This window comes from Plectropomus leopardus, chromosome 8 (genome assembly GCF_026936395.1).
Source record: "Plectropomus leopardus strain MGB_pleo_1.0 chromosome 8, ASM2693639v1, whole genome shotgun sequence".
In the NCBI taxonomy this organism is placed as follows: domain Eukaryota; kingdom Metazoa; phylum Chordata; class Actinopteri; order Perciformes; family Serranidae; genus Plectropomus; species Plectropomus leopardus.
In genome coordinates, this window is record NC_142183.1 from 35,832,914 (window position 1) to 35,849,772 (window position 16,859).

At 41.7% G+C, this 16,859-nt stretch overlaps 1 protein-coding gene across 3 annotated transcripts; it reads left to right on the plus strand.

Moving 5' to 3' along the window:
* The first annotated feature begins 1,435 nt into the window (after nucleotides 1-1,435).
* On the plus strand, nucleotides 1,436-16,710 carry nocta (nocturnin a). 3 transcript variants are annotated; one of them, XM_042492816.2, is made up of 3 exons: nucleotides 1,436-2,106; nucleotides 13,168-13,461; nucleotides 14,247-16,710. In XM_042492816.2, exons 1-3 carry the CDS (start codon nucleotides 1,896-1,898, stop codon nucleotides 15,113-15,115), a joined length of 1,374 nt encoding a protein of 457 aa, XP_042348750.2. In that variant the 5' UTR covers nucleotides 1,436-1,895; the 3' UTR covers nucleotides 15,116-16,710. The 3 variants fall into 3 exon arrangements, with proteins under 3 accessions (XP_042348750.2, XP_087937524.1, XP_087937525.1); XM_088081398.1 differs by lacking the exon at nucleotides 1,436-2,106 and adding an exon at nucleotides 10,331-10,756; XM_088081399.1 differs by lacking the exon at nucleotides 1,436-2,106 and adding an exon at nucleotides 10,784-10,904.
* Nucleotides 16,711-16,859: the final 149 nt, after the last annotated feature.

The window sequence follows — 16,859 nt, forward strand, 5'->3', positions numbered from 1 at the left end:
TCTAAAACTGTATTTGCAGTCAGTGGAGCTTCTGTTTTAAGTCTTAAGAACTGTTATGGTTTTCGCTTGTTTTCTTTGCTTGTGTTTTTTGGTGTTATGACGTATATATTATGTAGGCTTTACATACATGTGCTGCACTGTTCTTTGAAAACAAACCTGGAACAACCCGTGCTACCTTGAAATCACTGTTTTGTCGCTGGAGTTGATGAATAATTAACCGAGAAACAGCTGTGGCTCCTGACACCACTGACCCTTCACCTGGTTACATAATGACTTTAGAACATTAGACTGGCCTCAACGAACTCCAGATCAGATTTAAACAGGAACAGTGAAGAGGGGCTGTAGGAGGATCATTTATAGAAAAAGACTTTTCAGTTTTGTGTAAGCTGTGACCATTTTCTTGTAATGAAGCAACAGTGCAAATGGCAACTTTACTAAATGTATAATGGGGGAAATGAGGCTTTGTTATTTAACGCTTTGAATCCTGGAGCAGCATCACTTTTCTTTTTTCCTGTGCAGCTCTCAGTATTAAAACCTTAAAACACAAATTATTTCTTTAAAAAAACATGGGGAAAAAGGCAAGAAATGTTCCTAAAATTGCAGAAATTACTAGACGAAGAAAATTATTTTTTAAAAAGCTAGGGAAAAAATAATATTCATGTAAGTACATATTTAGAACTATGTTACAAAACTATTACGATTTTCATGCACCCTTTCCAGTCTTGTTGTCTTATTTTGTTTCTTATTCTGGTTTCTTTTTTTGTTGATTTTTTTTTTCATGTCATTTTCTTGTACTTTTTACTAATTTGTTGTTGATTTGGGGGACATTTCTTTTTTCATTGTTCATTGTTTTCTTCCCATGTTTTTAAATTAAATCAAGCCGATTTCCTCAGGTTTAAAAGGGTCAAACAGTACTTCCCCACTGTCATCTGAAATTTGCAGTTCCCATTTACATAAAGCTTACTAACTCGCGTTTTGGGTTTTAAAAAACGCAGAGGAAAACCAGATTCAGATGACTTTGTGGACTATATAGGATTTACGTTATCATTTCTATAAAATCAAGACCTCAGTTATAGTAACAGCTGTCACCTATCGCCCAAACATTTTATTATGAAAAATAAAAAATAAAATGAACGTCTCCTGCTGTCCTTCACCGCGCTCACTGTCTACATGCTGGCAGTGTGTTGGCTCATTTAGGCCACGCTGTTCTTATGAATCGGTCTACAGGACGAGTTCTCAGGGGAACCTAGGTGATATCTTTTGAGGAGAACCACCTACGCCACGGATCTGTTATAAATTACCTATGCAGACAGTGCTGGGAACAGACGTGAGAGGCGTCCTATTGACGTCAGAGCTGTTCTGCTTACGAATAAGCGCACTAAGAGCTGATTTGCTTGTTAAGGAAACGTTAACGCCCTCCTTCGCAGGTCACCGCCTCTTTGGTACAAACGCCAGGGCGGCCGAAGCCACTGTCGGCATGAGGGGAGCACGGTATGAAGCTTTTTTAAAAATAAGAAGTGAATCCGTTTGCGAAGGAAAGTTAAACAGTCAGGTACATCTACAAAGAACTGTGTTCACTTGTTATAGTAAACAGTTAGTTCTGACGTGTTTTGGAGCCCTCGGTAAAGTATTTTGGACTAGTCCATTGTTGGCTACCCTCTCTACAGCTGAAGTTCCGTGACTCACCAGAAAAAATGATGTAACTTTTGCCGGCTTTCAGTTACCTTCAAAGCGGAAAGACAAAAGGAAGTTTACCGTGTTAAACCGCGTGTGGGGAACATTCTCAAGCTTTTCGCTGGATAAATGGCTCGGTTTCTATAGTTCGGGAGAAAAGACAGCGGTAACATCGCCGGTAACTTTCAGCTCGTTGTCCGGCAGACTCAGGTCAGTGAAGAATGAATCCAGCTCGTCGCTGTTCGGCGTTACTCAGCCAGCTGCGTGTGTCCTCGCGCGGGGGGGCGACAGCCAGGAGACCGTTCTCACCGGGACCGGTGTCAGCCCCGGCGGGAACACGGTACCTTCACGCCGGTGAAGGAGGAGGGGGAGTCAAAGGCACCTGTCCTCAACTGAAGCCGAGTGGAGCATCCACAGCCGGGGTAGCACAAGGTAGGCCTACCGTCCACCTCCCGGAACACCTCACTGTTTGAACCTGTACTCACCAGCAGTGATACTTTGACCCGAACTGATCTTTCTCACTTACATTTAGACTATTTGAACATTAACCCTTAGGTACTCTTTGGCACGCTTGTACGCACTTTTCATTCTCCTCTTTTCTTTTCTATTTTTTAAAAATATTCTTATATAGGCCGTTTTCATGCATATGGCATAACTTTTGGCAAGATTTTTGTTTTAATGTCTGAATTTCGAGCTCAGCTCCTACAATAAGTCTAAAATACACTGTGGAAACTAAATTGTTGCATTCCGACAGTTACCTGCAAAAAATGCTCCATTGAAATCCATTCAAACTTGACATTTTTGATCCCACAGCCACCAGAGCACAAAAACATTCATTGTGTTATTCCTTGATGTCATTCTGGGTTTTTGCTTTGGAATTTGTCATTTTCACTATTTTCCAGCTGATGAGGTCTGTATTTTATTTATCTTTAACCGTATTTAGCATATGGATAAAATACATGTTATTTCCACTAGGTGCACTGTCACAGTCAATGTTGCTGCCAATCATTGACATTGTCCTGATCATCCAAAATGATAATTACTTTGCACTTAATATATTGAAAATCATTCTTTTGATCATTCTTGTAATTTGTTTTGGGGTTGTTGTTTTTTTCATTTAAAAACATAGTGACATCATAATTTTATTTATGATGAGGACTGATTTGGTTAAAAATTAACTCAGGTAAAGCAGAAAATATTATTAATGTTTGATATTTTTTAAAGCTTGATTTTGAAAAGAGCATTTTGTGTGCAGAGCGATACGAGTGTGAGTAATAATAAAGTTGGCCCTAAGGGTTAAAGGTGCGCGGACTCATTAGTGTTTTCCATGACTCGAAGTGTGGCTGATGAAACAATCCACTGGTGTAGGGCTAAGTTGGGTTATGTGGGACATTTTTTGGTAGATTATCAAGAAAACAAGTTGAGACTCTGAAGACTAGCTCCATATGGTTCTCTGCTGTGTTTCTATAAGGAAAATATGTAGGCACATAAAATAATGACAAAGCGTTGGTCTTTCAAACACACCGAGAACCCCAGCCTCACTCCAATGCATGTTCAGGTAAAATGGGAGAGTCATGTTTGTTTGTTAAATGATTAAATCCACATATAAGTTTAGTTATAATTTCTTTAAATTATGAATGTAGACTGTAGCAATTCATGAAAGAAAATTGTCCAACTTTTCTGCCCTGTTCTTTTGTAGCCTATTTCATTGGTGCCATATTGTTTACAATGGACATACATGTGTGTAACACTTATGGGTAATACTTGAGTATTGTGGCTGACATGACAAAAATACTTAAAATGAAATGTGACATTTGGCACAAAATAGCATAATTTACAATTTTATGGCATCTGATAGTCAGAAAACAAGTTTAAAACAAAGAATAAATACTGTTATTATGATATTTATACTATAATATATTTTAAGTATTTAATATTTATATGTAAATAATAAATATTATATATTTGTATTAATATTGAATATACGTATTTATATTATAAGTATTAATAAATACTATAATAAATACTGGTTTTACTTAAGAAAAATGTTCTGTTTTAGCGTTATTAGCATATTAGCATATTTGTCCCATTCTAACTGAATGCATTAAATACTCACTGTAAACCCATTCCCATGAATAGTAAAGAGTGGTACGGAAATATTTTGATTATGAGTCAGACATTTAATAAAACGCATCATCCTACAACCATTTTTGTTGTTATGCCCTTACTGTTTTAGCTTCTGGACTCTTATGACCAACATGAGAAAACCAACATGCCACATGGCTTTCCCGGCAAGTCCTTGAATGGTCTTTTTTTAGCTCTTTGCTCTGTCCATACTAGTTATAACAATCCAAGAAAAATGATTGTTTCATATAAATCACATAGCAACACCTTGTGAACATTTTGGTGACTGGCTGCTATTTTTCTAAAAGGCAAAGATGCAAAACCCTATTTGTCCCATTTTCCCTAATGTCCTTTTTTTCATTTGACCTTATGCTAATATAAATGTAATGTGGAAGTGAAGCTGAGATTTTGATGATAAAACTTAATCTTAGTTTATCAGGATTTTCCATATCAAGACATTAATGATTCCAGATATTTGAAGATATTTTAGAGGTGCACCGTTTTTCTTTAAAGTCAGACAGCACACATGAATGTGAGCACGTGTTTGTGATCATTGGCTGATGATGTAACAGCCATCTCCCCTCAGGGTTCCTTCCCCTCCATGGAGGCCTCGCTAACCTCTACCTGTAGGAACAAACCAAAATACTCATTTATAACAAAATACTGCTGAGGCAGCAGGAAATGTTGCCAAATGGCTGGTTAGACAGGACACATGATGTGTTCCTGAACATTGTAAGTCATGCCACCTTCTGAACAAAGTAAAAGCTGCATTTACTAACCCTAATACTTCCAGACTAAGTTTTTATATATCTAAGTCGTGATTATACACGCATTTTTATGAAGTAACACTTCTTTCAAAAAAGCTGCCACCTGGCATCTCCAGGACAAAAAACACTGGCACAATACTTACTGACTGACTGACTCATTGTTAATGATCAAAGTCAAAGTAAGTGTGATTGGCCAAGTATATGACACACACAGAGATTGACTGTTTTTGTTTTAGTCCCTGCTTTCTAAGTTTAACCAGCGTCTCCTGCATATTTCATAAAGAGATGCTGCTCCATCTCTTCAAAACATTCCAGTTGTTTGAAAGTGAATTATTAAATGTTCAAAATGTCTCCTCTGGTGAATTCAGTAATTTAGTTGATCATGAAATGTCAAAAAAATGTAGAACATTTCTTTCATTATTTCTAAAAGTGACATCCTCAAATGTCTTATGTCAAACCAAGAGTTAACAAAGATATTTAGTTTACTGAAAGATAAAAAAAATTAGAAAATCTTCACATTTGAGATGCTGCAGCCAACAAATTTCAGGCATTTTTTCTTGGAAAAAAAAAGAAAAAATGAAATTAAGAATAGATGCTGATTAATTTTCTGTTGATCAAAGTATCAATTATTCGACTGAACATTTAAGCTCTAACTCAGTTTGCAAGCATATAAAAGGGAAAAAAACAGCTTTACTTTTGGAACAAGCTTTGTCCACTTGCTGTTTCACCTCGCTCCATTTGTGTATTTCTGAGCCGTGTCTTAATTTAGTCGCCTCCTCTTGGATGCATGCTGCTTACAGTACATTGGTCGCTACCTTTTATATAAAGTCCCAACATCACCTGCGTCCAGGAGAATCCAGGCAGTCTGCAGAGAAATACACAGCCACACACTTAGAGTGTCATCAGTGATGACTGAGGGGGATCATTTCAGTGTTCATCAATACTTTTATCAGGGAAATCCTGCAGAGTATACCTTTAAGATGGAATCTGTAAATTATTTTTTTCCTGATAAAAGACACACAATTAATTAGTCATCAAAATTGTTATGAATTTAATTTGTTATCATTAGTTTTCTGTCAAATCATTTGGATGACTTGTTTTAGTGTGAACAAGAAAATGGATTTTTCCTGCCAGTATGTGACGATCATTAACAATCCTCAACTTGACAGTTATCCTCATTCAGCTGTTAGTACATTTTTTAATGTGTGGCTGTATTTGGAGATTCTCACATCCTAAATCAAACAGAACCTCTAATGAAATGAGGAACATGACCTCTTTGAGTTTCTATTGGCGGTGCTCCTTGGCCCTGCACTGCTCCTGCTCAGTCACCTCTTCTATTTATTCCCTCTCTAAAACTGGATACAGGATGTTCTTGATGTGGCTCTTAAGCAGGTACCTCTTTCTGCTAATCTGCTCCAGCAGCCTCTGCTTCCTTCCTGCCACTGCAAACCATGACACTGCTCTTCTTATCACACCGCATTCAGTGCCTCACTTCATTGTTTGACCAACAGGCTGATAGGACTGTGTGGAGAGCCAGAGCTCAGCCTGCTGCTGACGGGTTCATACACTCCATTCACCTGCCGGCTTTAGATAGAGGAAAGACTGCTGCACCAGGAAACCACCATCCTGCAGTACAAAGATGTTCCCTCAAGGAAGAGAGAATTTGACATAAAGTGGCAGTCGACACTATTAAAGAACGGACTGCTGATTTAGGTTAAGATCAGACAGTGACAAGACAAGGTTAACCCTTTGAAACTTTTGACATTAGCAAAAAAATAGTGAAAAGTACAAGAAAATTATAAGAGGAAAAAGGCAATAAAACAAATTAACAAAAGAATGGGAAAGTAAAAAAAGATAAACAAACAAACGAAAAAAACAACAACATGGAAATTATCTAAATTTAAAGTAATATATGATAATTCTATAAAAATCATTTTGAATACAGTTCTATGGATTCTTCCCTCATTTAAAAAAAAAAAATCAAAATCTGCTAAAAAAAAAAAAAATTGCAGTTTGCATTACCTTGATTTCCATATTTTTGAAAGAAGTCACAGCAGTTTGCTGGGGGTTAAAGGCTCAAACACTTGTAAAACGTGTCTGAATGCACTAGACTAGAACAGTACCGTTGATCCAGGTTTGCTTTGACAGTACATTGGGTTTAGATTTGATGGAATTTTTTGAATCTGAATTAAATTGATATTGTGAACAGAACCACCCAGAAGCTCCAGAGCGACGCTTTCATTCCTTGTTGTGTTTATGTTCACCTGATTATTTTAGGAGCAATATTCATAGTATAGCATATTCTTGGTAAAAACCAAGCGCCACACGATGATGTGTAAGTTTGTACTGTAAAACGGACACATGCCTGTTACATGACTGTCCAAATGAAGCCTGATGATGATGAACATCTTTAAGCAGGTCTGACCAGGTTAAAGGTTTGTCTAGTCTAGGTGTTGTCACAAGGAATCACGTCAGGTTTCTGATTTCATGCCTGTGATCAGGTCACGCCTGCAGTAAACACGCACACACACCCTCATGCACAGTCCCTCGTGGCCTCTGTCAGCAAACTGCTGCCCTAAATTAGAAACTTTAATAGTTTCTGTTTCTCTGGAGGCTGAAACTCTTAATCTAACTCCAAGCAGATCTTTACTGGCCTACATCTGTAATGGGATTGGTCAGTTCCACTTACATAACTATCAAGAGAGTGCATGCTGTGCTTACATAAATCAGTCAGGCCTATATCATCTTCCTTCAAAGGTTAAATCCCCAGAGTTAGTTTGGCAGCATCAACACAACAGGGCTAAAACTTCAGCCTGAGCCTGATCTGAGGACGGTGACGAGGTTAGGACTGTTAGAACAGTTATGACATGAAAGAATCAGAGAGAATAACATTTACTACGCACTCGCTTGATCAGATGTGGTGAAAACAGCTGATCTTTGTAAGTGGTCAAACATGACAAGATTTTAGTGAAGATTATCAGAGATTTCAGCCGCAGTCTGACTGTATCAAAGAAAGGATGGAAACACAGTGAAGTCACTCATTGGTTTGTGGACTCCAGTTTTGAAGCTTCGTCATTTTGGCTGTCGCCTTCGTACATCTTTGGAGCCAGAAGTGACCATATTTGGACGATAGAGTATGGATGACCATATTAGGGCTGCCCCTTGAATGAATGACGGTATTATATCAAAACACCAGTATCGCTTTCCAGCTCCGCCATGTTTGTTTGCTTGGTGCCGTGCATTGTGTAGACGCCCCTGCAGCCACGTGGATGGATGCAAAGCGTTATCAGATGGCATAAATTAAATAGACAATATAGCATAATATGATAGAACGATGGACTTTTTGTTTTTTAATCATCAAATGATACATTTTGTCATATCACACAGCTTTCAGTGGGATTCTGCAGCTGCACAGAGCACAGTCTGTGATGAATGTCACAGAAATACAGGACAATCCTTGATTCATTTTCCAGCCTGTACCACCTAATCTAATATGTCACTCTGGTAATTCACTTACTTGCCATGTGTTTGCCGCAGCAGAGGAGACGATGATGAGCTGGAATTTGATCCGCATGTGTGCGGTCTGCTTGATTATTCAGCAGCAGCTTCACTCAGTCCTCCAGCTGGACTTCTGCCACCACGTGCTCCTTTCTTTGGCACACAGAGGAAAACTACACTTTGTGTTTAAATTAAGTGGTGTTACTCTGATTTGTAGGTTTCCTGATGCATAAATAAAGATTTGATTGGTCCGTAACTCACTTTGCTAGCAACAACTTTATACTGAGGCCACTGTGTCTGTTTCTGTTGCTTTTTCTATTTATCTACTGTCTACAGTAACTGTTGGCATTTTGGCAGCGGGGCACACTCGCCTTCTTTTCTGGTGTCTTATGAGTGCTGTCAGAGGACATACTGTACACTGAATGTACAATGCAAACAAAGACAATGTGGCTACCAGTGACTCAAGTATCACTGACATTCTTCTCTACTGAGTTTCCTTCCTGAATTGTCTACGCTGCAGAGTGTGTGTGTGTGTGTGTGTGTGTGTGTGGGTGTGGGTGGGTTAGACAGAGCTTTCTTGAATGGGCTAGTTAATGCGTGATTCAGCTCCTTGATCCAGCATTCAGCGGGACTGTCTCATGAGAGTCACATTGTCCCTCCATCGTCACGTCCAGCACACTGCGTGCTCCCACTCAGTCTAGGTCCTGGGAGAGCAGAGGATGACCGAGAGGAGCACAGGCAGGAAGAGACCAAGAGCGTGAGGTGGATAACCAGTGGACAGACTGAAAACTGTGTATGTATGTATGCATATGTGTGTGTGTGTGTGTGTGTTTGTGTGTTTTGCCTTGTCCACTTTGTTTGATATTTGTATCTGTAGGTGTATTCTTAGCATGTGGCCCAGAGTGTTATGAAATCTGGTCCAGTCAGTGGCACTCCCCTGAGATTGTATGACTGAAGACATTATCATCGTCAAAGGCATCAGCTTTCAGACTTTTGGAATCGCCATAACTACATATGATGGAAGACATTCCACTGTCTGAGTGGACCTGATGAAATTGTCTGGTGGTTTCAGGACCACAGTTTGTGGTGTCTGTCAGTAATAAGTGTGGAGGGGATCATCATGCGTTTGGTCATGTGAGAGTCTTTATCTGTTTGTCCACAGCTCATACTACTGGACCCATCAGCCGAATATTTTGTGTTCACATTTACAACGTTCTGCTCAAGGACCTCTCATGGTCGCGGTAATTCAGGATTGTTGAAAAACCGGATTTAATGGCTGTTTGATGCCATTATTGACTGCTGACTTCTCACTCCTCGTAGCCAGCTGGTCAGGGCCACAACGTCCTCAACAAACTCATGTTGCTAAGCACAGAGCGAAAAGCATTTCTGGAAACCTCGCAGCTGAAAAAGAAGCCTCGTTGTCTGTTGCATGCCACTTTTTGGCCTTTGTCGTGACTCAAAAACTGACAGCCATAGAAAGGTTTGGTCTCATTTTGAACCGGAGCATCTGCAGATGAATTCCATACCCGATATTTTACAATCCGCTTAAGTTAGGCTCGTCACGAGATGGAAAGAGGAACGTCTTTGTTATCTCTGCCGCCATCTTGTAAGGGATCCAGGAAGGACAACGCCAACGGGAAATACTGCATATGAAATAGCTTTAGCTTTTGGAGAAAGTTGTAGCTGTTATTTTTGGGTTGTGGCTAACTGTGATGAGCATATTTCCTAAATTGTATGCTGACAACATACAATTATAGATGAAATGATGATGAAAACATTTTTAGGGGGACACTTGTGATGAAAAGCAGTGAAAAAGAGCATTTTGGTTAACATGTTACCTTGGCCTTTGAGGTGTATGCACGAGTAATCGAGTATCCTTTTTTTCTGTAGTATTTTAGCGTTCCACAGCTGAAGGGAATAGTGCACAGTGACCCAAAATCTGATTAGTGAACTAACCAGGTTAACAAAATGTACAGCAGTAACAGAGAGACAACCCTCACTCTGTCTCTTCCCTGTCTGTCCTCCTCTGTCCTCAGCTATCCACAGAACACTTGCGTGCGTGCGTGCGTGCGTGCGTGCGTGCGTGCGTGCGTGCGTGCGTGCGTGCGTGCGTACCCTGGCATCCACACCTGTTAGACAACATGCCCATTCTTATCAAAACCCCACCTACTTATTCAAATAGTTAGGCAATATCCTCATTCATCACACACACACACACACACACACACACACTCTCACACACACACACACACACACACACACACACACACACACACACACACCTCTCCTCTTTCTCATGTTCATCTTTCTTTTCCCCCTAAAGAGCATCCTGTTGTCCACAGTCAGCACCTCTCATCATTGCAATATTGATAATAAAGAAACCTCACTGGTCCTCATGTCTCTCTCTGTCCCTCCATGTCTGAGACAGGCTCACTGTGTCTCCCTGCTCTCTAGAGGTCACCCTCTCAGCCAGCGAGCGGGAGGGGTAGAGACTGATGATTCAGAGAGAGGGAGACAGATGTCTCGGAGGGCGAGACAGATATAGGATGAGTCAGAACGCGGAAAGAGAGAGGAGACAGACGGATGTAGTGGAGCAGGATATCAGGGCAGGAGGGAATGACAGGTGGATTGTCTGGTCCTCAGACACAGGAAGAAGAGGGAGGACAGCATTTGAGCAGAGATGGAAGCTATGGGTGAGACATTTATACTACACAGATACTGAGAATGACAGGAGCAGTAGACGAGAGACAGACAGGCAGCAGAGGAGGTGAAGGGGAGGCTCTGACCGTCTGTTAACAGTGTTGTCACGGTTACTGCTGTGAAGGGAAGCAGAGGATGATGGTGAGTGTCCAGCAGCAGTGTTGGAGGACAGGACCTGATGTGCACTGAGATATATTTGTGTAGCATCACAGCTTCTGGCTGACTGTTTGGCTGTCATATCTCTGGGAGTATGAGGTCTTATTGGCAATGTTGCAAGTCAGTGCAGCAGACAGATGTATGGCATTATAGGGTTGTATGATATGTGCATCGATGTAATGAAGGTCCTGGAACTGTCAACTATTAACTGTAAAGCCTCAAACATAAGGCTAATTAAACACCCTGTCCCTTTTACAAGCTGGTGTGACTATACATTTTGACAAATAATGGTCTCCATTACTGGTCTGGTTACCATACAATTCATTTTTATACAAGTTATTGGAGTTACAGTTAGTTAGCTGCTTGGATCACACAAATATGTGTATATGTGTTAACTTTTGTCAGTATGGACATGCTGCACACATGGTTATCTTGGTTAGATTCTCAACAATTGAATCATTCATTTCATTTTGCTGACACATTGGGCACCAAAGAAGATGGTATTATCAGCATAGTAAACAAGAGAGATGCCAAAAAAAAGAGATTAGTAGATGTAGAAAACTTTAAAAAAAAAAAAAAAAAAAAAAAAAGCTTAAAAAATATCCAGTGAGCTAAACTTTCATTTCATTTCTTGCTTGTTTGTTTTACTTTGTTTTTTTGTTTGTTTTGGGTTTTCTGTTTGTTGAGGTTGTTTGACAGAGTTTAAGGTTATTTCCTTGTACTTTTAAGAGATTTCTTGCTAACTTCTGGGTCATTCCTTTTCTTGTTGCTCATTAGCTTCTCACATTTCTGAATAAATAAATAAAATAAAGTCCACTTGCTCAGGTTTCAAAGGGTTAAATGTATAATTTGACTGAACTTACATCTTTGCTGAATTTCGTGTGAAAGTAATTAAAAACCTGTCCCTTAAAGACGCCTGTCCCAAATTCAGTGGTTTAAGTAAATAATAACCCAGGCATTACATGACATTATTTTACTTGGCTATTTAAAACACACATTTCTGTGTGGTTGTGTTTTCAGCTAACAGTTTTTAATTCATTCCAGATAATGTGACTTTCAGAATATATCTGAATATCTCTGTCCATAAAAAGCAATGAAATTAATTCCAGCACTGTTTTCCTTCACGCAGTGATAGATAGGGCAGAAGCATATGCAAATTATTGTAATATGGAAAATACAGATCTTAGTCTTACTCTGTTTATTTGATGGTGTGTCTGAAATGATAAGTGTCCTCACTATGGAAGATATTGACATTCGCCTGCTCTGTGCTGCAGCAGAGGGTTCAACTCTGGGTCAGCTGTGACCTTTCTATGCTCTTTTTGTGACACTACAGCTTGTGATCATTTTTTATTATCAGTGACAAATTAGTACTGCTCATAATAGCCTGACAAAGCCCTGTGAAGCAGAAGCAGAGCATACTAACTATTTATTGATTCATTCATTTTTTTCTCACAAAAATTGAAATTACATTTGTCCTTTGCAAAAAACAACAAACAAATATCCAAAGTCCTAAAGTCTCTGTATATGTATATATATATATATATATATATATATATATAGTGGACAGAACTATCAGGCTGATATCAGTCTGTTGAAAATGAGACGAGTGTTACGTACTGGACTGGACTGTCACCTGTTTTCTGGTGCTCAGCTCTTCAGTGAGTGCTCTGAACAAATGTTTAATGTTCTCAAACTTAGAACTGCCAAAGCAACCAAAATAGCAACAAAACCTTTGTCCTGTCTGCAGTGCAGACTGTGTTGATGTTGGCGGTGAGTGTGTAAAGTCTCTCAGTTCAGTGCGGCTCATCCTCCGGCCTGCTGGGGTCATAGAGGCAACGCTTGTTTTTTACTGGCTTCACAGGCATCACTGAACATCCAAAACAGTCACAAACACTGTGTGAGGGTTGTGACTCCCTCTCTCAATGCCTTATGGGTATTGTGACATAGTGTGAAAATGGCACTAAAAACTATCAAAGCATGGTCTCCAGAAACTCTGGAGTCATTTGGCACCACCAGACCAAAATATTTTATACCCATGATTCATACCTCTACCTGTCATGGAGCGTGGAGAGCAGAAGCAGAAGCGTCAGAGCAAACAGCACATGGTGCTTCTTCATAACCACAACTTGTTCAGTCCAGCACGAAAGCACACTTGCAGTCCACTCACATTGTTCTGCTACAGCCTCTCCTGGTCTGGCATGAGCAGCAGCACAGAGCTCCCGTACTGACGCCGCTTATTTCTCCTCAGTGTCCTCTCCATCAGTGTGTCCAATGGGTGGCAGCAGCAGCAGGATGTTTGGCACACTGGCCCAGTCACTGAACAGCGCCCCCCTGGCCCAACCAGACCCGTACACAGAGGAGAACCCAGACCAGGACCTGGCTGAGATCGACCCGGACCAGCTGCTCAGAGAATGCGAGGAGGCACTGCAGAGGCGTCCGGCCCGGCCACATCGGGATCTGGTCTATCCCAGCGGCATGGCGCCCTGCAGCCACAAGCACAACCCATCCATACGGATCATGCAGTGGAACATACTGGCACAAGGTACATGACTGTAGATAAACCACATTCTAGTGAACTGGAGAAGATAAGAAATTGTATTCAAAGTCAGGAATTGTTACTTTTTAACCGTGATAGCAGCGTGACTCTGTGGATGGCTGTGTCTGTCTCTGTGTGCCATTCAGCCAACCAGTTGGTCCAGACTGAAAAACCTCTACTGTACTCGGGTTGGGTGCCGTTCACATATGAACAGATTCCAGTATTAGCACAAAGTATTTGGTATTGGTGACTTATGGGGTACAGTACTTCAGGTTCTCAGTAAAAAAAAAAATGTAATATTTGAACAAGCGGCAGGGCTTATGCAGTCTCACTCTCTCTGTGCTCCGAGCCAGCTTTTTTGGAGTCACACCTAAAGTCTCACTAATGTCTGGCTTTTTCATGCAATGAGAATGCGCATTCACCCCCAGTCACATGACGCTGCAGTAGACGTAGGTATTTATCTCCGGCTCTGATCAGCATTGATGGGAACACAACACCCACGTGACTGTGCCGATTTCAGCTTCTTAAGCGGCAAGATGCAGTGTGCCCCGTCACTAATTACCATCCATCTCCTCCTAAGCAGCACTCAAACATCGATCTGTGTTAGTCTGCACCGAGTTTGACAGACAGACTGAATCAGTCAGAGACATATGAAGAGAAGGAACCTCCATAAAGTTTTTACAGACCTCTGAATAAGATGTGTTGTCATTCAGCTCAGAGCTTTGCAGTGAGCTGAGGATGAACATGGATGAATCTGGCATAAAAATGGATCTCTGTCTGTGTGTTTGCAGCTCTCGGTGAGGGGAAAGACGGCTTCATCCGCTGTCCTCTGGACGCTCTCAACTGGCAGGAGAGGAAGTACCTGATCCTGGAGGAGATCCTCACCTACAGCCCAGACATCCTGTGCCTGCAGGAAGTGGACCACTACTATGACACCTTCAAGCCAATCCTGGCCAGCCTGGGTTACCATGGCAGCTTCCTGGCCAAGCCCTGGTCTCCCTGTCTGGACGTGGAGCAGAATAACGGCCCTGACGGATGCGCTCTCTTTTACCGCCGCTCACGCTTCTCCCTCCAGGCCACGGCTCACCTGAGGCTGTCGGCCATGATGCTGCCCACCAACCAGGTCGCCATCGTGCAGACACTGAGCTGTCAGGTGACAGGCCGGCAGCTGTGCGTAGCCGTCACGCACCTGAAAGCTCGCAGCGGCTGGGAGAGGCTGCGGAGCGCTCAGGGCGCTGACTTACTGCAGAGTTTACGCAGCATAACCACTCAAGGCGGCAGCAGCCAGCAGAACAAGGTGGCAGCAGGCACCGTCCCTCTGGTGGTGTGCGGGGACTTTAACGCAGAGCCCTCAGAGGACGTTTACCGCCGCTTCAGCTCCTCCGCTCTTGGGCTGGACTCCGCCTACAAGCTGCTGAGTGGTGACGGTAAGACGGAGCCCGCCTACACCACGTGGAAGATCCGCCCCTCTGGAGAGAGCTGCAGCACTCTGGACTATATCTGGTATACCCATGATGCTTTGAGTGTGGACTGCCTGTTGGACATTCCCACAGAGGAGCAGATCGGGCCTGACCGCCTCCCCTCCTACCACTACCCCTCTGACCATCTGTCCCTGCTCTGTGACGTCAGCTTCAGGGAGGAGCCTCACAGACTGATGTAGGCGGCTCCACAGCTGCAGCTCTGCACCAACAGGAGGACTGAGACAGAGGACCACTGGAGACACACTGAACTGTAGGTTAGGACAGGGAGCTGGATGTCAGCTGCTGGACTGAGTCATGACAAGGTTCATGTGACTGGAGACTGAAGAATTCACTGTCATGAGACACAAATCACTGTCTGTAATGTTCGTATTTTAGAGACAGATATCACGGGGAACATTAGAGGAAGTGAAATGAGACACCACTTAGGACTTCTAGTTTTAGCAATAAATTTGGATCCACTCAGTACGTCTCCATGCACAGTTTAATGGAGCTACAGTTATGGCTGGATCATCTCATTGGACTGCTGTCCTTGTCCCAGTATGCAAGCAGTGGGGAGAATCCATTTATTGATGGAAGTATGTCCGACTCCTCCTCAGCAGGTGGAGATACGTCCCCTTTCAGCTAGTTGCTATCGGACCTTCTTAAGGTTGATCTATTACTTCACTGACCAAAAAAGTTAGCAAGCTACAGACAGGCTGCATGTTGAACCATGAAAACACGGTTAACTTTTCAGCGCTGTACATTTAATACAAACTTTGTTTTCGCTCCTTTCCTCTTCTTTTTTCCACAGTTATCTGTTATGTTCCTCCCGTTTTTCTAATATATGCTCTTTGACTTCCGGGTCAAACCCCGCCGTGAGAACTACGGAGCATGTTCAGGACACCTGGACCAGTTCAGGTTCAGTTCAGGCTTATACGTGAGACTAAGTCGACCCTGAACTGCAGTGTCTAGGTGTGTTAGTGCGACCTCAAGAATTCTTTTTTTTGAGCTTTTATTTGATAGGACAGGAAGTGTGACAGAGGGATTTATAAAAGTTAAAAGTCCAGTTTTAGTTGGACTGACACAATAATTCCATTTTTTTTCAGCATCATGTAAACGTACCGACTGACTTGTGTGGACATGGATCAGTCACCGGGTTATTGTTTAGTTTCGTTTTTTTAGCTTTTTGACTGAACGCTGTGTATCTTAATCTGAACTTGAGCGGAAATGGCACCTGAGAAATTCATCTGCTGAAGTTTGCACACTGGAAACCAACTGTTCAGACTATCATCACTTAATTTTATTAATTTATTATTTCTATCAGTTGGTTATTTTCAACAACTGTTCTTATAGTGTTTTTAAATTATTAATCATTATTTTGCATTGAGGTAATCCTCAGTGCTCCCTCACACAGACTGTGTATTAAGATGATCGACACGTTTCCAAAGTCTCCCACTGTACAGAAATCAAGCCAAAAACTCCAGGACCAGCTGTCATCTTGTAATGGTGATGTGGTTTGAAGCCAGAGTCTGTGCAGGAGCAATGACGAGGTGGAGCCACAGTATGAACACAACTCAAACTACACGTTAAATTATTTTTCAGTCGGGCCCATGGAGGGGGCGGGGCTTATGACCTGTACTGGCGTCTCTTACAGGAAGCTGTCACGTTGACCGTCTTTATAAACAGTCCGTCATGATAACTAATGTCAGAGTGAGGGACCACAGTGTTGTTGCTGTGACTGTTCTGAACCTGAGAAATGTTAATATATGCAATAAAGTCATTATTTTTACTCTTACTCATCTCTTTGAGTCAGATGGTTTCCTTGGCTGGTTCAGTTTACTGATGGATTGTGTTTTGCGTTGGTGCAACACGCACACACACACACACACACACACCTTTTTCCAGGTCATTGCCTTGATGTTTTTTTAACAGTCTTTTCTGCTT

What these genes read in the sequence shown, in the direction of transcription:
- nocta (XM_042492816.2), top strand. Translation starts at nt 1,896, where the DNA reads ATGAATCCAGCTCGTCGCTGTTCGGCGTTACTCAGCCAGCTGCGTGTG. An exon ending in CACAGCCGGGGTAGCACAAG is followed by an intron (nt 2,107 to 13,167) that starts GTAGGCCTACCG and finishes ATTTCTCCTCAG; the next exon opens with TGTCCTCTCCATCAGTGTGT. An exon ending in GTGGAACATACTGGCACAAG is followed by an intron (nt 13,462 to 14,246) that starts GTACATGACTGT and finishes GTGTGTTTGCAG; the next exon opens with CTCTCGGTGAGGGGAAAGAC.